Here is a 24,940-nt window from a genome sequence, read left to right as displayed (position 1 = left end):
GATGAAGTGGGGAAGGGCTAGATCCTCTGCCAATTTGTTATTGCTTTCTGTGGGGAGATTAATGCTCTTTTTTTATGCCGATGTCCATTATCACTGAGTTAGGAAGCCAGGGGAAGTCCAAAATGATATAAATGTCATCAATGCAAGTAGTAAGGCTTAAAGGGGTTGTAAACCCTCAAGGTTTTTCACCCTAATGCATTCTAGTGTCAGTGGGAACTTATCTGATATGTAGAAATTGCTCTTAGCTCAATGAACCCCTCTGGAGAAACTCTAGGGTTCCATGAAACCCTGTTTGAGAAACCCTGAGCTATACCAAGACCTGGATAAATACGAGCTTTCACAGGCAACTTTTTAAAATGTTTCGCTTGCTCAAAAATTGATTAACCACTAGACATCCGCGCTATGGCCGAATGATGGCCACAGCGCGGACCTGCATTCCCGGGAGGCCGTCATACGACGGCCTCCCCTGTGCACGCTCCCTGCGCGCGCCCTGCAGGGCGCGCGCCAGGCGCGGTGTGATCACCGAGTCACTGAGACTCGGCTGATCACCAATCCGTGTAAGGGGCAGGTCCCGGCCCCTTACCATGTGATCAGCTGTCAGCCAATGACAGCTGATCACATGATGTAAACAAAACATCGGTAATTGTTTTTTTTTTTTACTCACGCTGACAGCGCGAGTAGAAAAAAAAGCCGATCACCGGCTCAGATGTAAGGGACATCGGTCCCGAAGTGGAAGAGGCACATCTGCCTCATCAGTGCCCAATAAAAGTGCCACCTAACACTGCCCACAGTGCCACCTAACAGTGCCCACAGTGCCACCTAACAGTGCCCACAAGTGCCACCTATCAATGCCCACAAGTACCACCTATCAATGCCCACCTGTAGTGCCAATCAGTGCCACCTGCCAGTGCTGCCCATCACTGCCACCCATCAGTGCCCATCACTGCCGCCTATCAGTGCCCATCACTGCCGCCTCATCAGCATACATCAATGAAGGAGAAAAATTACCCGTTTTAAATTTTTTATAACAAAATATAAAAAAAAAAAACTTTAAAAGAAAAAAAAAATTCAGTTTTTACATTTTTGTAACAAAAAGTAAAAACCGCAGAGGTGATCAAATACCACCAAAAGAAAGCTCTATTTATGCTGAAAAAATGATAAAAATTTTATTTGGGTACAGTGTTGTATGACCGTGCAATTGTCATTCAAAGTGCGTCAGCGCTGAAAGCTGAAAATTGGTCTGGATAGGAGGGGGGTTTAAGTGCCCTGTAAGCAAGTGGTTAATCAATGTTACTTATAACTTCCATTCAAATATTTGCTCTCATTTTTTTATGTAAGGAAGGTTATCATAGAGCCCGTCCACCCACCTACCCAGTACCAAAAATATTTCTGCTATCTGCGATGCTGGTAGTTTTAAGTCCCACCCCTGCAGTTCCATTCTCAGTTATGGAAAACAAAACATCCCACAGGGTAGGGTACATTACCCTTTGCGTTTTGCTTCTGAAATGCAGTTGTGTAGCATTTTTGAAGGACGTAGAATGTAGTGTTTACTCACATTCACTTTATTTCAGTTTTCCTCTCTTTTTAATGCATCAATTCCTATTGTGCAATGTCGAACTGCTTTTAATCCTCTATGTATATCAGTGTGGATGCAGGCAAAAGATGTTTAAAGCAGAATTTCACCCAAAAGGGGAATTTCCGTTTTTCCTCTTCCTCCCTTCTCTCCCATAATTGGAATGTATTCTTTTTAGGGGGGGGGGGGAACTTGTCAAAATCCCACAATCTGAGTGGAAGTTAGCCCCACCTCTTATTCGTTCGCAATCTCTGGGGGCATGTCACAGGTCCCAGGAGACTGCGGGGCCATTCATGAGGCGCAGCTCAGCTTACAGCCGGCTGTGAAGCTCCAAGGAGTTGCAGTCAGCTGTCCACAGTTAGGATGCCGGCGCCTGCAACTGAAGACCAGCAAAGAGCCGGGTTGGGTGAGGACATTGCTGGATCCTGGCACAGATAAGTGTGTTTTTTAAAAGTCAGCAGCTAAAGTATATAAGTATATGTAGCTACTGACTTAATTTTTTGTTAACAGGGTGAGGCTCAAATGCAAGCAATATTTACCTGAGTGCATGCTGCATTTGGGATGCTTCAGGTTCTTGTGTGCATTTGCTTAATAAATTCATCCGGTGGATGGAGCTGGTTTCTTAGGAAGATAGCATCAGTGTACCGGTATAAGTGGCGTCATTTTTCCAAACCTATAGTAACAAAAAAAAAAAAAGGTGTGCGAATACATTTACTGATGTGTGCTATCGTAATCATTGCTCATAACTAGTCTACCATCTTCCCTCCAGCAACCCCCACAACTGCACAGTTACGTCAACTAAATTTCATATCTCCCCTAATCTTGCTTTAATTTTCCTACTTAGATGCTTTGCACATATCTCTCCATTTTTTGGATTGCTTGGGCATGGCTCCTGCTGCGCCGCTATTAAAAGCCAATATTCCGTTGTAAAAGTCAAAGTGATTTAGTGAATGACCCCACTCAGATCTTTAACTGTAACCTTGCGATGCCACGATTGCTACAATGATTTTTTACGCTAACAGCCCAAACTGTTTTTTTTTCTTTTCCTCGGTCTGAATTTTATAGCGGGTACTCGCTTGGCAGCTTACATTTGGCATTATACATAAAATATTTGCTCCCTGTTCGCTACTGAGCTTGGAACGTAGCTGCAAGGCAAAGCCAACTCCGCTTGACTGCAAGTGACAGATATATTGGTAAAATAGTAATTAATTCCGTCGCACTTATTAGTTTAGCTCTAATAAACTGTATTTAAGCCAAATTTATCGTGGGGACAAATGGAATATTAGATAGAGAATAGACAGGCTAATGTGACACCGGCTGTGAATTATCAGGGAGTTATAAGTCAGCGAAGAGGTCGCTAGTTGAATGTACGTAGATGGAGAAGCTTCGTGCTATAATTTCATGTGGATATAGGACAATAAGAGTTGCCCCAGTGGTAAAAGGATATCGAAGGTGGGGCTCTTGAGTTTTTGCCCTTAGGATAAGGAATGGATCCTTCAGGAGAAGGAGTGTGCATCTGAGGACAATGACAAACAGCCACCTATTCTTCTGAAATATATAGAAGTTACACTCAACAAATTTTAGTTATCTAAGCTGTGTAAAGCTGGCCATAGATGAGTAGAATTTTGAGCAAAAATTCTTATGAAAAGAAGGTTTCAAGAAAGTTTGTGTAAGAAACCATGAAATCAGACCGAGACAGAAGTACAGTTAAATCACACTTGTTTAATAATAAAAGTAAATAGAACAAATGTAGTCAAAACATAGCCAGAGTTCAGGAACCGGAACGGATAGTTAAACAAGCCAAACGTCAGGGAGCCGGAGATGAGCGCTGTAAAAGAGCAAGCAGGATCTGGAGCCAGAAGGGATGTCAGCCAAGCAAGTCTTTTAACAGGAATGCAGGAGAGCGTCTCTGTGATATTGACTAAGGCGAAGGTAGAGATCCTCTTGTCTGGACGGCTTAAGTAAGCAGGACTGACGAGCAGGATAGCATTAACAGCTGAGTACCTGTGGAGAGATAGGAGCTGGCAATTATCTGACAGCTGAGCGGCCAGCTCAGAAAAGGAAGGGCTGAGCCCAGCCCTGACAGTTTGTTGGTTTTTGTAATCATTATTGGGTCAAATGGACCCAATACATTTTTTTGGAATGAACAAATTTCTAACAGTGTATGAGGTAAAGTCTGTTCATTCCAAAATTAATTTATAGAAGCCAACAAAACCTTTCGAACAACATACCAATGTTCTAAGAATCTGAGAATTTCCGTAAATCTTTCCCAATTCTTTTCCTAAGAATTTTTGTTCTAAATTCCATCCATGGCCAGCTTAACAAAAAAGTGATCTATAGGTAACCTCAGTCATTCCCATCTTTAGGGATCAGGTAAATGATTGCATGTAGCCAATAATGCTAGCAGTCATTCACACATAATAGTGGCATTGCTTGCGGACGATCGTGGCTTGTATGGTGAGATTTTGACAACCGGTTTACTGCCACCTTCATATAAAAATTAAGCTTTTTTTTCAGCTGGATCCTACAATTATTTGTTAATTTTACGTTATGGTGACTCCGATACATTATGGAGAGACGGAACCATTTGTCTTCTTGATATCATGATGCATGCTGTGAAGCAAGTACGAGACGGCAGCTATTGGCTACTCGCTATTGAACTTCCTTTTTCTAGTCCCGTCGTACATGTTGTACGTCACCGCGTTCTAGATGGTCGAACTTTGGTGTGACTGTGTGTAGGCAAGACAGTTTCAGCTGAACTCCATCTGAAAGTTCTTCAGAGTTCATTCCGACGGAAAAAACGGTCGTGTGTACGGGGCATTAGACATGTAGTTTAGTAACTGCCCTGCCCCCTCCGGCCTGCTCTTTGGACAATGAAGGATAGCATGGCATTGATGACTAAATCTCTGTCAGCAATCTACCAGCATTAAGCTGTATACACACTATACAACTTTTGTTGTTCGATTTCCTTTAGCCTTACCTTCAAACTGTGTAGTGCAAGGACCTGCCTGATTGCATACAAATTGAAAGTGTTTAGGTTTGACCTCCATATTATATGGTTTTGGTAAATCTAAAGGAAGAAAATTTGTATATTGTGTATCCAGCTTAAGACTACGCAGAGCAGTAGGGCTTGACTGGCCTGAGAAACATTACAGGAAACTAATATAAAAACAGAATTACTTATACTAACCTTATTTAAAAATTATTTTAATGACTACTTAACTGTATTAAAGTTCATGTAAAGACAAACTTTTTTTTTTTTTTTTTGGATAGAGTAGGGGAGGATTAGATCCTCTGTCAAATTTTTTAAGTGCCTATTGTGCCCCTGCTGGGGAGATTCACCCCTGTTTGTTCTGGTGACTATTGTCACCGCAACAGACAGTAAAGCCGCGTTCACACGAGCGGAATGTCCAACAGAAAAAGTCAGACGGAAGCTTTTCATTGTATATACCGGTGTGTAGACCTCATCAGACTTTTTTTTTTTCGAAAATTCTGACGGACCTAGAAATGGAACATGTTCTAAATATTTCCAACGGACCCAATACCGGGAAAACTGATCGTCTGTATGCTGGTCCGACAGACCAAAAAAGATGCCTGCTCTGAAGCAAGTACGAGACGGAAACTATTGGCTACTGGCTATTGAACTTCCTTTTTCTAGTCCCGTCGTACGTGTTGTACGTCACCGCGTTCTGGACGGTCGGACTTTGGGTTGACCGTGTATAGGCAAGACCGCTTCAATGGAATTCCGTCGGAGTTCCGTCAGAGAAACCGTCTGAGTTTATTAGGACGGCAAAACCGGTCGTGTGTACATGGCATAAGGGAACATTTTAGAGTTGTAATGGGAGCAAGAGATTGGAAGAAATCTTCCAATGGATACAGATATTCAGCAAAGATGGGGATTTCCCTCGTTTTGGTGGAGACTTTCTCTCACTTTTCTGTTGCGTCTCCCAGACAGGAAGTTAGGGGAAGCTCCGCAGCAGGACAGATAGACTATAATACCCTGATAGGGTTTTATCCTTTCCTTAATCTACTTATTTAATGAAAAAAAATGGCTATGGATACACTTTAAATGGAGTTTTTTTTTTTTTGAACATTTGCCTGGAGTTCAGCTTTAATGATTAGGCGTTGTTAAGGCAGGAGCAGGAAACACTTCCCCCTGAACAGGCAGACCGAGGCCCGGAATTGTCAGCCTCTTTGTAGGAGGCCTCCGAATGGACTTTTCTATTCATACACAGCCACTTCCAGCTGTTGTTCTGGAGATCAGCACGTAATCTCTCGGGGTCAGAGGACAGTCATCCATGACTGGTGCCTTTCAAAAGGTTGTGCTGATTTCAGTTGTCAGATATTACCCCCTTTTTCTCTTCCTCAATAACACCCATTCTGCCCTTTCATCGCGAAGGACCCAGCCTAGAATTGTATTACACGAATTTAAAGTCTTAAATGTGTTGGCTGCATTGTGAGTACACGACATGCTGTGGATGGGATAATTCATTCCCTTTTGATTGCTGGCAGAAATATTCTGGGATCCTTTGAATAGATCTTCGTGCTGGATCCAAGGCAGAATGTCATGAAAGGACGCACACAATAGACGGCGGGTGTACTGGTGGAAAATGCTGTTTTTGTATGTTTATTGCTGCAGCCAAGATGAGGAAAACTTCCACTTTTAACCCAATTTCACATAACCCATCTCCTACAGTATCCAGCGTCTCTTTACTCTTAAGATTTGTGAAGGTTCTCCAAGCTTTTCTTCTGTGTGGTGTCATTGGCCTTGCTAGATTTACCATACATTTTTAAAATTATATTTATTTTAGTTCTGGGGCAGCTTTGAGTTTAGAAGGTGTTGGTTGGATTTTTAATGGAGAAACTAGTTTTGGGCTCAAGACCAAACCATCAGGGATAATTTATCCCATTTCTGTAAAAGTTTGGTCTTGAGCCCAAAACCAGTTCTTCTATGTCTTGGTTTTTCGTGAATATTTGCTAGGGGCTCCCAACCTTATTAGATTTATATGAGAGCCCATTTTTTTTTTTTTTTGGAGCTGTGTGATTTTGGGACCTGGAGGGAGTTTTGTAAGTTTTGAGTTTTGGATTTTTAATGGACTATTCTAGTGAATGGAGATACTTTGGACTAGTCTTTGAATGTGGTCCACCTACTTTACCTTCAGATTTCAATTTGAAGTGCTGCCAAGAGGCTCTTTTGAATATGAAAGCTGCATGCCCAGGATAAAGGCACTCTATTCCATTCATTCTATATGAACCTGTAGAATAAGATCTATTTCAGGGATCCAGAGCCATCCACCTCCCTTTAGACTGACCATATATGGCCTAATTAGGGTAGGCATCCAACATTGATATAGCTTGTGACCATTGGGCCATGTACATCAGCCAATATTTATGTCTTTTTAAATCCTGCTAACACCAATTAGCCAAAACTGGCTATCCTCATTGCCGTTTTAATAACTCGCTAGCCCTAACCTATCCTTAACTCAGATTTTCTTGTGTATTCCATCCAACTATTGTTTAGGCCCTGAAGAAGAAGTATTTTTTTCCCCTATAAAATGCATTGGTTTTATCTCATGATCTTAACCAGGGTTTCTCAACTAGGGTTCCTCCAGAGGTTGCTAGGGGTTTCATTAAGCAATGAGCAATTTCTGCCTTTCAGATAAGTTCCCACTGACACTATTGATCTTTTTAGCTATGTGTAAGGGTGCAATTCTTCCCAATGACCACAAGTGTAAGGATAATTCTTTCCACTTACCATCACACTAATGTATCATGAATTGTAGATATAGTCATTTTTAACAGGGGTTCCCTGAGACTGGAAAATTATGGACTGGAAAATTATTTGAAGGGTTTCTCTGAGTTGAAAAGCTAGAGAAAATTTACTCTACACAGACCATATATGGCCTAATCAAGGTAGGCATGCAACGCTGGTATAGCTTGTGATCATTGGGCCATATACAGCAGCCAATACTTATGTTTTTTTTAATGCTGCTGACACCTTTTAGCCAAAGCTGGCTGTCCCCATTGCTATTTTAACTGGCTAGTCCTAATCTATCCTTAACTCAGACTTTCTTGTGTATTGGTAGTTTTAAGGGTGCAGTGGAGTTTAAATTGCACCTTATGGTTAGAGAGGCTCCTTTCAACCATATTGGACCTATTCATGTGCCCCATTATTTCGCATTGTTCTTTCACGGTAAGAAAAGAAACATAGTGGGGGAAAAAAGTAAAATAAAAAAACTCAAAACCCTACACTATAATCAGATACACAAAACAGGAAATACAAAGAACACTAAAATAAACTAACCTACCCTAAACACTAAATTAAATCAACTAAACTACCCTAAGTACATCCCAAAAACACACTCAAATTTCCCAATTATCCAAATTTTGCTAGCTGCAAAATCAGTTTCATCTAATTAACTCCCATCTTCCCTACTGATAACTGAGAGGGTATTTCCCAGCTCTTTTGGAGCAATTTCCACTCAGTTCCTGTTGTGTCCTTCTTCTGGGAAGTAACAGGAAATTTCACCAGCATGGCACAGATATAATAAACAAAGAAACTTTTTCATACGCTATCCAAAACTAAAATAAAAAGTTTTGGTTAGAGATACACTTTAATTACAAGAGCAATTATCAACTGTTGCGGCAAGGTCCTCTCTATCCGCTTGGCCTTATTTTTAAAAACAACGCTATATGTGAAGCTATATTGTTCCCACACATAAAACATTTGAAGCAAGTTAATATAGCGTTCCTTCATCAAGCCAATTCAATTAGAAATGCCTCATCCCAAAATTATTACACAAGTTTGGAAACAGGAATAGGACTTTCTGGGCATCAAAGTTAAAGCACAATAAGATTTTTTTGAAGCAAGTTGTGTGAACTCTTTGACTTTGGCGCTAGTAGACCACTAACCTATTTTACCTGTAAGGTCCTACTTTCAATAAAAATTGTATTTTTGTATAACTGTTTTAGGACTCTGTCATGACATGTGCTACAGAGAAATACACTTTTTTGAACTCTATCTGTCAAAATAGTTTTTATCATGGCGAAGGGCAGGCTTAGGATGCTTTGAAAAACGTTTTAAATTCAAGGTGTTTGCTTGCCATCCCTCTCGTGCACGGATCTCGCTGTGTGTGTAACAGCTGTTCCTGTAAGATTTCCCTGGTGTAACCTCAGATGCAGAGAATGGGGTCTCTCGATTTTGTTTGGTTGGAACTCGGTTCTGCCTAATCCTAATCAGATGTTCCTTAAGAGGAGAACTCTTAAATCTTCCAAAGATCTCAGCACTCCTCGAAAGGATACCTCCGCACTGTTCTCCTTTGCTTCATATGTTAGCAGTCAGTCGAGGTTATCCAAGGTAACGGCGTATTAAAAACGGAGTGTGTTTCACATTTCCTGTTAAGTTGCCTATGCATTAAGGAATCCACCAGGTGCAGACGTGTTATCCTCCTCTTCGAATCTTCTAAATCGAAAAACCGCACTATAACTCAGGACTGCGGTACTTTGGTGCATTGTGTTTTTCGTTCCTCGTCCATTTATGAAAATCAATACCTTTTTTTAGCTGCCTTTAACCACTTCATTGCCACTTACAGGGTGTGTTAGGGCATCAGACAAGACCCCACCCTGTTAGAAGAGTTTAATCCACTAGTACCTTCATCTTGACAGCAGGTTAGATGATTACATTGTAACATTTGTAAGGGCCTTTGTTGCATTTTATACCTTAAAGAGGACCTGTTCTGTGAAAGTTCTGCCCAAAAATGTAAACAGAGGACAAAGGACTAGTTACTAGTATTGTCTGTGGTCTCTCTGCAGTTGATATTTCCCCATTGGTCTTTCCCCATGTGTGTAGATGCCCATCATGGTAGAGGTAGCTGTGATTTCAGCGCTTCTGCTGTGAATTTTGACGATAACTTTCTCAACAAGACCGGCAGCTACAATATTCAAGAGTATTTAAACTATTTTACTGCTTGCCAAGAATATTTAAATATTGTAATTGTGACAGACCCAACCAGGACAGGTTTTTTTTTGGAGGGGACTGCAGGGTGGCCTCTTGCCTATTGAATATAGGTCCTGGCTTTTAAGGGAGCAATACTCTTTGGGAGGTGTGTGCCTGGGGGACCCTTGGAGTGGTCTTCAGATTTGGGTCCATGTCTCCCCGAAACATACAGATTTGTGTCCTTTGTGCCCAAACCAGCAATGACTGCATTAGACTGTGAGACTCAGAGTAGATGTTAATATAATCAGCTCAAACCAACCTAAAACTTGGGTCTCCTGCTATAAACTTTTCATTAAGGTGTTATATGTTTATTGTTAAATATGTCTCTCCCATTGTGTGCCTCATAAGTGGGCATTCCCATTGTTAATTGAGTCACCTGTTGTTTCTGTCTGTCTGCTCATCTCTTGGAGATGTGATTAATATTGTGACCACTTTACCTTGTTTATAAAGGAAATATTGGGGGGCTTGGACTTTATAGGCACAATAACTGATATTCATAAAGTTTATAAAAATTATTTCAATTTATTAGAAATACCAAAATAGTTAAAAACATGGAAAACGGGTTTTTAGAAAAAATCAGTTCATGTAAATACAATTACAATTATACACTCCATACATAGCTCAATGTGTCTTGTTCCAAAAACTGCTATTACTATCAACTACATAGCTCTCACCTGTATACGTAGTAAGCCTATGGCAGAATAAGTGTTACTTTATTTTTACATTTACTTCTATTTTTCACATTGAGCTATGTATGGAGTGTATAATTGTAATTGTATTTACATGAACTGATTTTTTCTAAAAACCTGTTTTCCATGTTTTTAACTATTTTGGTATTTTTAATAAATTTAAATAATTTTTATAAACTTTATGAATATCGGTTATTGTGCCTATAAAGTCCAAGCCCCCCAATATTTCCTTTATAAATTATGACATTGGGACGTGGCACAGAATACTCCCTATGTATCCGCAATACCACTATGTGGTGATACTTAAATAATTAATTGATCACTTTACCTTGTTATTGAACCATTGTGGGGTGTTATGTGTTTATGCTTATGATAATGTGTAATGTACTTTGTGTATCCAGGGTTGTGGGCTGGGTGCCGAATGGTTTGGGCACCCAGGCTTATTTAGATGACTAGTTTATTTAGCCTAATGTTTATGTTGGCTGTTCCTTAGCTATGTTATTTTATAATCCTGTACACAGTTTGTATTGTATATGATGAAACATTCTGTGTGAATTTACAATAAAGTGTTCCAGTTTGCACCTAAGCTAGTGTCATCTAGATCTTGGGTGCTCAGTTGTGATATCTGGCTCCTGGTTCCAGACTGGAGAAAGCTATATCTTGACGGAGGCACCCAAGCTGGGTGCTAGACGGTTCCGTTACAGTAATGTCCATAGTCTGGGCACAGGTTCATTTAAAGCATAACACTCAGAAGACCACGTTGCACAGTAAAGCAATGCTGTTTTTACCAAACTGGATGATAACTTGTTAAGACTCATCTGAAAATAGATGTGTGTAATAAAAACTCAATTGTGTTGTTCTCTCATTTCAGGTCATTTGGGCTTCCAAGACAGTTTTGTGACTTCTGGAGTTTTCAGTGTTACAGAACTCGTCCGAGTCTCACAAAGTAAGTGTCTCATCCCGTTATTTGATTATTTTTTTTCAAAGTTGTACCTGTAAAAGTTTCAGAGTTGTCACATCTGTTTGTGGGAACTCTTAAATTGATGCAGACAGATGACATCAGCAAAAAAATTGGTAGAAAGTGTCTCGTGCCTCACTGCTGTCATTAAATGATCATGAATGGGCAGGCTGGCTATTGCAAGGAAGAAGAGTTAACCGCACTTAGTTGAAGATTAAAACATATTTATTCATGAAATGTCACATACTGTAGGTCAACGACAGCCAACATTTTGGGGCCGTGCAGAATGCCTACTTTAGGATGACGCAGTGACCATTGAAGAACCTGTGCAGGCCTGAAACGTAGGCTGTCTTTGATGATGATAATTTGTGATGTTTCACAAATAAATTTGTATTAATCTTCAACCGAGTGCTGATGACTCTCCTTCCTTCCTGTGGTTCTGCATGGTGCCAACTGTTGCAGTCACTACTTTCAAAATTCAGCTATACCAGCTGCAAGACTATAAGGAAGTGAAGCCCAGAACTGTATTAATTCTTTGTCTACACCAGCCTTTCTCAACCAGCGTTTCGTGGAACCCCGCGGTTTCCTTCAGGGGTTTCTTGAGCAATAAACATCATCGGCCTCTCTGATGTGTAACCACTGGCAACATTGATCTTTTTAGCTATTACTAAGAAAAGATTCTTCCCAATTACCACAAATATAAGGAGCGTTTTCTTGACCATCACACTAATGTACCATGAACTGTAGATATGATAGTTAATAGCAGGGGTTTCCTGGGCCCGGAAAGTTAATTCAAGGGTTCCTCTACGTTAAAAAGGTTGAGGCTGGTCTAGACTCTAGAACCTTAAAATGGTTCTCATGCTTCACTCTCTTGTTACACATTAATGCTAAAAAGAGTACTGTGCTACATTAACAACTGGATATTAGGCACCATAAGATGCCAGACTGGGTCTTCCATGTAACAACAATCCTCTACACATGTCCATTGGGGTCTTCCAAAGCTGAAATGCAAATTTCCACTTTATGAAGGTTGATGTTTGCATAGGCTTAGGCACAGATCCCACTCTCCAAGTGGCATGGCGGTCACTAAAGCAAGTCACCCGTTTTCTTCATACATTGTGTAGTCAACCCAGAGCAAATATGCAAAAAGAAGACTTCTGACTCCTAATCTGCAGATTTGTTTTACATTAGAGACTTTAAGTATCAAAGTCAAAAGGTCAGCATAACAGCCAGGCAATAACATTTTCAGAATGGCAACATGTTCAGCAGCTTGTCAAATGTTTCATTTAACACAGGTTCATCTTGCACTTTGCACCTTTTACTGTGATCAGTCTGAGCCATTTCGGATCCTACTGTTAAATGATTTCTGGAAAGATGTTGAAAGCAGGATATGGAAGCAATTAATTGATTGAATTGCCTTTTTGTTATCGGAGGATTGTATCTTCTAGTGTGTGGTCAACATAACAGCAACTTTAAATTTCCATCTTGTTCCAGCGGCTAAGACATGCTTGGGCAAGGGTTGGGTCATTTAGAGCTACCCATGAGGTCAATGATCGGTACTCCCATCAGTCCAACGTGTAGGAATTTCTCAAAAAAGCCAGTCAATTTTTTCCTTTTCTTAATGAAAAAAAGACATTGCAATGTTAATCTAGTATGACTCTAGCCAAAAACTCACTTACTCTTAAATTAAATCAGCTCAGCTGCAACTACCACAATAATATGTTCCCACACCAAACAATCAAGGTAAAACATAAATGTGTTCACCCGCCCTAACCGTCAAATGTGAACCCATACACCAGTACAGGTCATATGCACCTTCCCAGGATCATCAGGGGCAATCAGGTGCACCATTTGATGTATATCACTTTAAGAGGTCTCCTCTGCTCACCATATCACAAGTGCTCAAATCAAATAACTACCTTCATAGTGTACACACAACAAAAAACAAAAATGCCCATGGGGACTTTTAAAGAGCACACCTCAAAACATACCAAGTAAAATTTATAAATGATTTATTAAATGATTTATACATTTTGCATTCATGTAATCAACCTTTCCATGAGACCTGGATGTGTCACAAAAATGACTGTTGGTAGTCTGGAATAGCTGTGCTAGGTCTCGACGCGTTTCACGAGAAGAGTCTCGCTTCTTCCAGAGAAGCACAGATAGATGCAATTGCTGAAACACTCCTGGCCTACTGATGTAGTATGGGTGACTCTTTTTAAAGTAGTCAGAAAATTTCTGTATATGGGTGGGTATATCACCCTAAATTATAAAAGCCACTTCAAACCAAAACGGCCATAGAGGTAAAATGATTAATGCATGAAAAGCCAACCATGCCAACAAACTCCCAGCTGTGTGAGGAGATGGAAATCAGTAGCAACCTCAAGAGACCAGAACTTGGGCGGAAGATGTATATCTCACCAAGAAGGTACCCACACCCTCAGAGGGAAACGGGTTGCACATCTGATGGCTGGTAATATGCCACAGCTGATGGCTGGTAATATGGCAGGCTGCGTTTAAAAAGAGTCATCCATACTACATCAGTTGGCCAGGAGTGTTTCATCAATTGCATCTATCTGTGCTTCTCCCGAAGAAGCGAGACTCTTCTCGCGAAACACGTCGAGACCTAGCACAGCCTAGCACAGCTATTCCAGACTACTGACAGTCATCTTTGTGACACATCCAGGTTTCATGGAAAGGTTGATTACATGAATACACATGACATTTATTATATTTTTTTCCTTTCTGTATTACATGTTGTTTTTAAATGTGCGTTGAATAAATCATTTATAAATTTTACTTGGTATGTTTTAAGGTGTGCTCTTTAAAAGTCCCATGGGCATTTTTGTTTTTTGTTGTGTGCATACTAATGGGGGCTGAGTAGCACCTCTACCCATCCCACACCAGCTCTTTTCTCTTTATAGTACCTCCATAGTGTAGTATTACCATAAATTTTTTTGTTTATTATAATATTTTACACTCACATTAAAATTATTGAATCTCACAGGTGAACGTACACATCAGGGTCACAGAACCTTACTTCCATCCAACTTGGTAAAATGCAATGACGTCACCCAGCTCCACCCTACGCGTTATGTCACTTGTCACGTGACTTCATCTTTTCGACTTTTAAGGAAATCTAGTATGCTCTTTCTCAATTCATTGAAAGAGTCGATGCATGTATCCCGTCGCTACAGAGGATGGGCATGAGATGGCCACCTATAAAAGACCACACTTTTCAGCATTTGGATTCCTTGGTTGCTATTTTTCAAGGAATATTTTTCCATAAACACAAATACTTTTACGACCAAAAAAACTGCACATGCTCAGCACCAAAATAATATTAAAACAGAGGTTTAATGCCTTGTTTTTTTCATTATCATGTAGTGTAAAAATTAGAAAAGCTTGCATTTTTTGCTTTTTTATTTAACCTAGTTCACGTAATCAGATGCATAGCCTGCACCAGAAAAAAAGCTGTCATCTTATTGGCTGCTGTAAGTAACATATTCAATCCAACTGATGTTTTTTTATGTACATCACATCCATTGTAAAAATTCACCCCTTTTGGTCTGTGGTTCCCCTTTCTCTGAAGCTCCGGCGGAGCTGAGAGTTTTTGTTTGACCTTTCCAGAGTGCTAATGTCATCAGTATGAATGACAAAAGCGCAAGCCGATCTCTGCCAGCTTGTCAATATTCACTAAACACAATGAATTAAGAGGACCTCTCGCCATCCTGCTCGATTGATCAAAGGCCTATCGATTGCCTTCTGCCCAAACATAAGACAGACAGCCCTGGCTGAGGGCTTGCACCACCTATCAAAATCAGCCTTTGTTTTTTTATAACAAAAAAGCAAAAGAATCACCTGGGTGTCTCTGGGTAACCCATCTGCTGTGTCTGCGCTGCTGAGGTCACTGTTGGCTAGGTTGGAAAAGTCTCTTTATGTATAAACATAGCAGGCCATGCAACGCATGCTTTTAGATTGCAGGACAATTCCTGACACACTGAGGTGAATGAAGGATCACTTAACACAGACAAGTTTAAGTTGCCTTCTTCCCACTGACCACTGATGTAAGGGGCATTCTTCCAATTAGCCACCAATGTCAGGGACGTTCTTCCCACTGACCACCAATGTAAGGAGCATTCTTCCAACTGACCTCCAATGTAGGAAAATTCTTCCCTTTTGCCACCTAGGTAAAGGGCATTCCTCCCATGCTAATGCACTGTGAAATGTAGATGACCTAATTATTAGCAGGGGTTCCCCGAGACCTGAAAGTTATTTTAAGGGTTCCTTCATGTTATAAAGTTTGAGAAAGGCTGCTCTATGCTCAAAGCCCTCTTCAAGTCGTTCATGATTGAGTTCCAGAAGCGTAAGACGGTATATACTATCCTGTGACCTCTACAGATGCCATATAAAGTCAATTTGTATAATTGCTTGAAAATTTATAACATGAGATGAGAGCGGCAGCAAATAGGAGGCTTGTGTGACCTCATACGAGGTATAAATATCAGATCCCAGAGCTCATCTCCGCTCTTCACTTCATCCATAAAGCAGAGGTTCCTGGGACGGAAATTACTACGGTATACAGGTCTCCCGTGTGCGTCCTGCATAATAACCAGCCGGGCAGGGGGACAGTACGCTAGCATTTCTTGGTCTGTATTATTAAAGCCCAACTCCAGCCAACACTTTTTAGTTTTAGCGTAAGGAAAGGTAAGAATTTCTAGCAGGCCTTAAATGTTGGTCACCTACACCATGGGGGGCTTTCCCTTCACTTCCTGTTCTGTCTAGCTTCTCTGAACAGGAAGCTAGGAGCAATTTTCCTGGAAGGGGACACACCCAATAACCAATAAATATACAGGAAGTGAGGGGGAATCCCCCAATTGGAGGAAGTCAACAGTATAAAATTAAAGCTGAACTCAACATAGGCAAATATTGTCTAATTACAAGAGACATGGGTATTTCTTCCAGATCTGAGCTGTAATCCAGTGTGAAATGTTGCCTCTGTCTGTTATATGTTGCACTCCACTGGTCTTTAGATGTGGTGGCTGCTTTTTTTTTTTTCCACCTGGTGATCCTGCCAGTAACACACTTCCTGTCCTAGGGTGATAATTCTCACTCACTGTACTGTATCCATAGGGGAACTGCATTGTCACCCACAGTCATAATGTTTTAATTAATATTTTATGTAATTGCTTCAGGATTAATTGCTCACCTTCTAATCATGTTCCTGAGCAGCTCTGTCCAACCTTTTTAACATGGAGGAACCCTGAAACAACATTCCACCCTTGGGGAACCCCTGCTAATAATTACTGTATCTACAGCTCACTGTATATTAGTGGGATGGTCATTTGGAAGAACGTTCCTTACATTGGTGGCCAGTGGGAAGAGTGCTCCTTACATTGGTGGCCAGTGAGAAGAATGCTCCTTACATTGGTCAATGGGAAGAATGCGCCTTACATGGGTGGTCAGTGGGAAGAATGCTCCTTACATTGGTGGCCAGTGGGAAGAATGCTCCTTACATTGGTGGCCACTGGAAAGAATGCTCCTTACATTGGTGGCTAGTGGAAAGAATGCTCCTTACAATGGTGGCAAAAGGGAAGGATGTTCCTTACAACGGTGGCCGATGAGAAGAATGTTCCTTACATTATTGGCCAGTGGGAAGAATGCTCCTTACAATGGTGGCCAAAGGGAAGAATGCTCCTTACAATGGTGGCCAACGGGATGAAAGTTCCTTACATTGGTGGCCAGTGGGAAGAATGCTCCTTACAATGGTGGCCAATGAGAAGAACGTTCCTTACATTAGTGGCCAGTGGGAAGAATGCTCCTTACAATGGTGGCCAAAGGGAAGAATGCTCCTTACAATGGTGGCCAATGGGATCAAAGTTCTTTACATTGGTGGCCAGTTGGAAGAATGCTCCTTACAATAGTGGCCAGTAGGAAGAATACTCCTTATATTGGTGGTCAGTGGGAAGAATGCTCCTTACATTGGTGGTCAGTTGGAAGAATATCCCTTATATTGGTGATCGGTGGGAAGAATAAGCCTCACATTAGTGGTCTGTGGGAAGAGCCTCCCTTACATTTGTGGTCATTGGGAGGAATGATCCCTACAGTGGAAAGAATCCACCCCCTTCCTTACAGGTGACCAAAAGGCCATTGGTGTCAGTGGCCACTTATCTGAGAGGCAGAAAGTGCTCATTCTTCAAGGAACCCATACCAACCTCTGAAGGGACCCTAGAGTTCCACTCAACTCTGGTTAGGAAAGGCTAGTCCAGAGTAAAGTCAAGGATAACACAAACTGTAGGCCCAAAACAGAAGTCTGGGGTGATTACCCCCTTATTGTCTATTCTGCTTCCTAAGCCGTCCTGGAAAAATGAGTTTTGAGTTTCTTATATTCTATAGGGCATATGATTCTCTGTTCACCATATACCATGCCTGTTTTATATCAGAACCAAGTCAGATGCCAAGTCTGGTGTTCACTGAGCAAAGATAAGATAAAACTGTACTCACACAAGTAATATATTAAGCCCATCAGAACTTTCTGTCCCACTTTCAAAGTCATGTGCGGTCAAATCAGGACAAGCTCAGTATGGAGCACATTTGGTTCTTATTTAACAGTCTTCTCTTTGTTTTAAATTTTACTAATGAGTCAGCAATGTCTGAGATATGATTCAGATGTGCTGCAAAGGTCGGAAAAGTCTGATTCCCTTTTATCAGATCAGGGCCACCCACAGTAAATGGCGGGAAGGTGAATTCCACAATCCCTATGGGAGACGTTGTGCCTAACAGTGATAACTCATTGACATGTATTTTGCCAAAGCACCATGCATCATAAACAATTACTTTTTTGGTTAAATGAAATACTTTTTTCATCTTCTGTTGCATCTCAGTGCTGCTAATCTCCCGCAGAACAATTTGCCATCACTTCCTGTCTATATGAGCTCAGCAATGGCTGCAGGGCACTTCTCAGGACGGGTTTCCTGATGGTGGCAATAGTGGACTATGCCTGCATCATGTGTGTTGATACGGCCAATTGTAGTCTTCAATGGAAGAGCATATGAGAGTGGGACAATACAGGAACAAAACTGATACAGGGACAGAGCGTTATCACTCTAAAACAGGAAGTGCATGAACAAGTACCTTCATGGTAAGCAATATTTTAATAAAAGGTGCAGATTACATCAGATTTCAAGAGCCTCCCCACCATCTGAAGTCAAGAGTCCCCCACCTTCCCTTACATTACAGTAAACCCCCTTACCTTGTGCTGCTGCCGGGAAGAATCTGGGGGCAGAGCTTGGAAGCAGGAAGTGCAGAGTCTGGAGGAGAACCAGGGGAGGGCTGGAGTCTGCTGAATGCTGAGACCAGGGGAGGTGGAAATGAGGAGGTGCTGCAGCAGCACAGAGAGGCACAGGATCTGTTGGAAGAGTTCTGTCCACCTCTTTGCTGAGACGGGAGGAGAGATGAGCCTCTCACAACTGCACAGAGAGATGCGGGATCTGGTTGGGGAGTTCTGCCCCCCCCCCCCCCCCTTTCTGACTGCTAAGACAAGGTGGGGAGGAGATGAGAGTGATGCTGCAGTTACAGAAGAGGTGTGAATGCTACATGAAATGGCCTGGTGGGCAGAATTTGGCCCACAGGCTTGTGTTTGACACGTGCCTTAGAGGGTGTTTGACCCTATAAGTTATGTTGCCTGTTCACTTCTTGTCTTTACCCCTAAAAACCCACACCACTGCACCACAACCACGTAAAAGGCAAAGCCCTATTCAGGCAAACAGGCCGCGGCATGTGAACAACCCCATCTACTGCCTTTGTGCCTTAAGGGGAGAGCGGTTTGGGGCAGTTAAAATGCATTTCAGCCACATGTTTTTGCTGCAGCTGCAACTGCAAGTGTAAATGAGGCCTATAAGGGGATTTCCCTCCACTATGTAGAGGTTTCCTCTCACTTCCTCCAGGACAGGAAGTAAACGGCAATCTCCCCAGAAGAACACAAGTGGCAAAAAATAAACTATTGGTTTATTGGTAGAGCTCTGGATCCAAGATAGATGGATAAGTCTTTGAGTCCAAATTGTTTTTAGATAAACCTCTTTTGTCAACTGGGGTATCCTTAAGAGTCTTCAAGAATACTTTCCTCTTGGAATCCATTATTTACTTGCAATGGAAAATGAGTGTTACTATAGAGGGAGAGGAAGATTAGTACTGCTTGGACCTTGAAGAAGGGGGTACACCTCGAAAGCTTGTCCTGAAAATGCGGATTTTAGTGCAAATGAAAGAAGTATTACTGACAGAACTCAGTTGTTTTTGTTACAAGTGCACTAACACAATCATCTCATGTATAGAGGAAGAGTTACTCTACCAACATATTAAATTTGATTGACCTATATAAGTCAACAAAAAAGGTTATGTGATTGGGTTTCCATCTACTTAAACATGACTTTCTAAAATACGATAAACCTTTCGCCATTGAAAGAATGTAGTGCAGGGGTGTCCAACTCAATTATATTGTGGGCTGCATCAGCATTATGGTTTGTAGGACTATATACATTTATGCAGCCCTTTTTTTTCTCAGAGAATAGTTGCAGGAATGCAACCATGCCCTCCACCGAACCGCATTGAACGGTGGGTGTAGCCAAATTGCAACAGTGGGGCTATCTTAAAGGTGCAATTAATACCAGAAGTGCATTATGTGCAGAGTTCAGAAGTGCGCTCCGTGCAGAGTACAGAGGTGTGTTACATGCAGAGTACAGGAGTGCGCTACATACCGAGTGCAGAGTTCAAGGATGCGCTACGTACCGAGTGCAGAGTTCGGGGATGCACTAGTGCAGAGTTCAGGGATGCATTACGTAACAAGTGCAGAGTTCAGGGATTCACTACGTAATGAGTGCAGCGTTCAGGGATGCGCTACATACAGAGTGCAGAGTTCAGGGATGCGCTACATACGGAGTGCAGAGTTCAGGGATGCGCTACGTACCAAGGGCAGAGTTCAGGGATGCGCTACGTACCGAGTGCAGAGTTCAGAGTTGCACTACGTCCCGAGTGCAGAGTTCAGGGATGTGCTACGTCCCGAGTGCAGAGTTCAGGGATGTGCTACGTCCCGAGTGCAGAGTTCAGGGATGCGATACGTCCCGAGTGCAGAGTTCAGAGTTGCACTACGTCCCGAGTGCAGAGTTCAGGGATGTGCTACGTCCCGAGTGCAGCGTTCAGGGATGCGCTATGTACCGAGTGCAGAGTTTAGGGATGCGCTACATACCAAGGGCAGAGTTCAGGGATGCGATACGTCCCAAGTGCAGAGTTCAGAGTTGCGCTACATACCAAGGGCAGAGTTCAGGGATGCGATACGTCCCGAGTGCAGAGTTCAGAGTTGCGCTACGTACCGAGTGCAGAGTTCAGTGATGTGCTACGTACCGAGTGTAGAGATCAGGGGTGCGCTACGTACCGAGTGCAGAGTTCAGGGATGCGCTACGTACCGAGTGCAGAGTTCAGGGATGCGCTACGTACCGAGTGCAGAGTTCAGGGGTGCGCTACGTACTGAGTGCAGAGTTCAGGGGTGCACTACATACTGAGTGCAGAGTTCAGGGGTGCGTTACATACAGGGTGCAGAGTTCAGGGATGCGCTATATACCGAGTGCAGAGTTCAGGGATGTACTACGTACAGAGTGCAGAGTTCAGGGGTGAGCTGCGTACATAGTGCACAGTTCAGGGGTGCGCTGTGTACAGTACAGAATGCAGTGTTGAGGAGTGCACTATGTACAAAGTGCAGAGTTCAGGCATTTGCTATGCATAATGTGCAAGAATCAGCTCTCTTTCACAGGCTGTTCACATCTCACTTCCATCCCTCCCCTTGGGTGCGAGGGTCACATAAAATGGTCTGGAGGGCCGGATTCGGCCCTCGGGCCTTGCGTTTGACAAATATGATGTAGTACATTGTTAGTCTCCCCTTCCTTTTTCTTTTAGAGCACCATTTCTCCCTAAATGACAGGCGCTCTTTAACATGGTAGAGTGATATAAAATTCAGTAAGCCTAAACAACCGAACTTCGGTCAGACAATTCCCCTATATATGTGTGTTGCACATCTTCTGTTTGTGCTTTTCCAGGAGGGAATTAGAATCGCAGCACCAGTCCAGGACTCCGTAGTGAAATATGGTTCCCCCAGCCTGTGTGCTAAGATCAGCTACTAGAAAGAGAGCTATTTGTGCCGGGATATTAGAGGAGAAGAAAAAAGATTTTAATAAAAAATAGCCTGCAGCCAGGGAATGTGCAGCGCCAGTGACCTTGCCTCCTGTACGCCATTACACAATTCAATGGCAGTCCACTCAGAGCTCGCTCTCGATCAATATCCTATTAAAGCTGCACAAAAAGTCTCCATAAACTTAGTGGTTTAGCCGTGTTTATAAATGGAACCTGGCATAATTAGGCGGTCAATAGAGGCCCACGCTGCTAATTCTGAAGTCAGTGCCACGCGTTTTGTGTCTATAGCGCGGTGCGAAAAGAGGACAGAACAAACTAAGACAACAACTAGGCTGTCTGTCTAATATTTATCCATCCGCCGGGCTTGTCAGCCTTTCTATGACATATTCCGTCTTCTCATTTCTTCTTTCTTTCCAGTTTCACAAAGCCGCATGCTGGCTGGAGGAAGAAATCAGCTATCAGTGAAGTGACTGGTCTCTAGTAAATGGCTAGGGGACCGCCATGATGTCACTGGTCTCTGCTGATTATTTTTTAATGATGTCACCGGCTCTAGTGAATTGATAGGCTGCATTCTCAGTGATGTCACTGGTCTCTAGTGAATGGATAGGCTGCATTCTCAGTGATGTCACTAGTCTCTAGTGAATGGATAGGCTGCATTCTCAGTGATGTCACCGCTCTCTAGTGAATGGATAGGCTGCATTCTCAGTGATGTCACCGGTCTCTAGTGAATGGATAGGCTGCATTCTCAGTGATGTCATCGGTCTCTAGTGAATGGATAGGCTGCATTCTCAGTGATGTCACATGTCTCTAGTGAATGGATAGGCTACATTCTCAGTGATGTCATCGGTCTCTAGTGAATGGATAGGCTTCATTCTCAGTGATGTCATCGTCTCTAGTGAATGAATAGGCTGTTCTCAGTGATGTCACCGGTCTCTAGTGAATGGATAGGCTTCATTCTCAGTGATGTCATCGTCTCTAGTGAATGAATAGGCTGTTCTCAGTGATGTCACCGGTCTCTAGTGAATGGATAGGCTGCATTCTCAGTGGAGTGGAGTAGTCTATGGATAGAAGTATTTCTGTCAGAGTTAGAGGACAGCAGAAACAGATGTATCTACTTGTTATGTTCAATATGTTTTTTCAATCAATCGATAAACTATAGTCGGACTATTCGATATTTAGATTCTTCTCTTCCCCTCGTATCTTTTATCTACTTCCTAGGTACATAAAAAAAGTTTATTAGTGCGACATAATGTTTCTTCTCTAATGCTTACTCTCTGGAAGCCTGAATACAGGATCAGAGTATTTATGTCGGGTTACTAATGCATTGGTATCATTTTATAGAGCCGTTTTATTTTACATTTTACTAAATGTTGGTAAATCAAACTTTGCAGCATTCCAGGGAATGAAAGCGCCATCTGGCCTCTTTTATTTATTGTATTAAGCCAGTTCTCCTTCAATAAATTTACAGAATAGCACATGAAAATTAGATTACATTTATCTACGTTCATCCTCGCCCCTTATGTCCGCCTCCTCGTATTGCCGCTGTGTGGTGTCAAAAGGGGACTCTTCAGAGAAGTCCAGAAGTTTTATATTGAGAATTCAAACAAAAGTTACTTCAAAGCTGAACTCTGAGCAAAGAGCTAAATACACAGATGAGGTACATTTAGTATATGTGAGCTGTTGTATTATCTCAGCACTGTCTATCCAGTCCTGAGGTTAACACAGCTCTGCCATACGGAGCAGCCCTATCTGGCCGGGTATGAGACCTGACTTTTTTCCGGTGCAGTTAAAGTGGTATTAAAGCTTGATTTTTTTTTTCTTAAAATAACAAACATGTCATACTTACCTGCTCTGTGCAATGATTTTGCATAGAGCAGCCCTGATCCTCTTCTTCTGGGGTCTCCCGTCGGTGCTCCAGGCCCTTTCACTTTGGCGGGTGCCCCCCCCCCATGAAAAGCCGCTTTCCCTGGGGGCACCTGTGTTTGCGCACTCCCGAGCCCCGCTGCTGCATCCATTGACATAGACAGCGGGACTCAGCCCTGCCCCTTGCCCCGGTGTCACAGCATTTGATTGACAGCAGTGGAAGCCAATGGCTCCCGCTGCTATCAATCTGCGCAATAAGGAGGAAGACAGTGGCGGGAGCCACTGCACATCGCTGGATCAGATCAGGCTAGGTAAGAAAAAGGGGGGGGGGGGGAGCTGCAACACAGAAGGTTTTTCACTTTAATGAATAGAATGCATTAAAGCTTTAGAACCACTTTAATGCCCCGTACACGCGGTCGGATTTTCCGACTGGAAAATGTTCGATGGGAGCTTGTTGTCGGAAATTCCGACCGTGTGTAGGCTCCATCGGACATTTTCCATCGGAATTTCCGTCACACAAAATTTGAGAGCTGGTTCTCAAATTTTCCGACAACAAAATCCGTTGTCGGAAATTCCGATCGTGTGTACACAATTCCGACGCACAAAGTTCCACGCGTGCTCGGAATCAAGTAGAAGGAGCCGCACTGGCTATTTAAACTTAATTTTTCTCGGCTCGTCGTACGTGTTGTACGTCACCGCGTTCTTGACGTTCGGAATTTCCGACAAGATTTGTGTGACCGTGTGTATGCAAGACAAGTTTGAGTCAACATCCGTCGGAAAAAAAAATCCATGCATTTTTTTGTCGCTGTGATTGGCCAAAGCATGCAGGTCAGGTGCATGCTTTGGCCAATCAGCAGCCTTCAATGCGCTGCCATCACGCAGTGCATTATGGGGCGCTCCACGGTGGGCAAACTTGCCGCGAGCGCCCCATATGTTCGTTTATTCTACGAACAAATGAACAGCTGATGTTCGAGCCCATCCCTAGTGTCACGTCACTGAATAAAATTTGGAGAGCACTGTGAGCGGTGGCCTCCTCTAGGTATGGCCTCCCATATGTCAGACCTACATTGTGTTCTCCAGTGAAAACCGATCACCTCCGTGTGATGTTACTTCCTCCGCACATAAACCAGCCGGATGACAGGTTGTTATGGTGGCAGCTAATTATAGAAAGTCACATTCTTGAAGCTGTGCCCTGGGTTTGATTTATGGGTGAACTTACAGAGCCTCCATATCAGATGATCGTTTTACCGATTGTACCGTCTCCATCCAGGTTCCTGTGTTTACTTGTCAGCTGTGACAGTTCGGAGCTACCAGATGCATAAACATAGACCAGTGCCTACACTGTATCCCTGTGCCTAATGCATATGTAACCTCTAACAGTGAACTTCTTTTATTCGTTTCCTTTTGGTCGGTTAAAGTGTTACTAAACCCCGGACCCTGCATTCACTATATCTGGTCTCCCACAGTACACAGAACATGGAAATGCAATTATTATAGTAAATATAAACCACTAAATACCTTTTCTCATCAGCATTTACAGCAGTCTTGTGACTTCTATCAGTGTCCAGCCAAGCACTGGTTAAAGCTTGTAGGAGGAGTTTTCATTCTCCTCTGACTGTCCTATGAGACTGCAGGACCCCTGACCCTCTGTCTGGACAGGGCTGATTGGCCCAGTGCTG

The 24,940-nt window shown here is 42.5% G+C and overlaps 1 protein-coding gene across 14 annotated transcripts in view; it reads left to right on the top strand.

Moving 5' to 3' along the window:
• NFIA (nuclear factor I A) overlaps positions 1-24,940 on the top strand; it is a 672,115-nt gene that overhangs the window by 500,800 nt on the left and 146,375 nt on the right. For all 14 annotated transcript variants that reach the window (XM_073593840.1, XM_073593847.1, XM_073593844.1 and 11 more), the window contains one exon: positions 11,130-11,204. In XM_073593840.1, coding sequence (XP_073449941.1) covers positions 11,130-11,204 — 75 coding nt within the window. The remainder of the gene's footprint in view (positions 1-11,129; positions 11,205-24,940) is intronic.

The sequence above is a fragment of the Aquarana catesbeiana genome, linkage group LG07, assembly GCF_042186555.1.
Source record: "Aquarana catesbeiana isolate 2022-GZ linkage group LG07, ASM4218655v1, whole genome shotgun sequence".
NCBI lineage: Eukaryota > Metazoa > Chordata > Amphibia > Anura > Ranidae > Aquarana > Aquarana catesbeiana.
The sequence above is the reverse complement of the archived record's forward strand: the minus strand, read 5'-3'. Positions and strand labels throughout refer to the sequence as shown.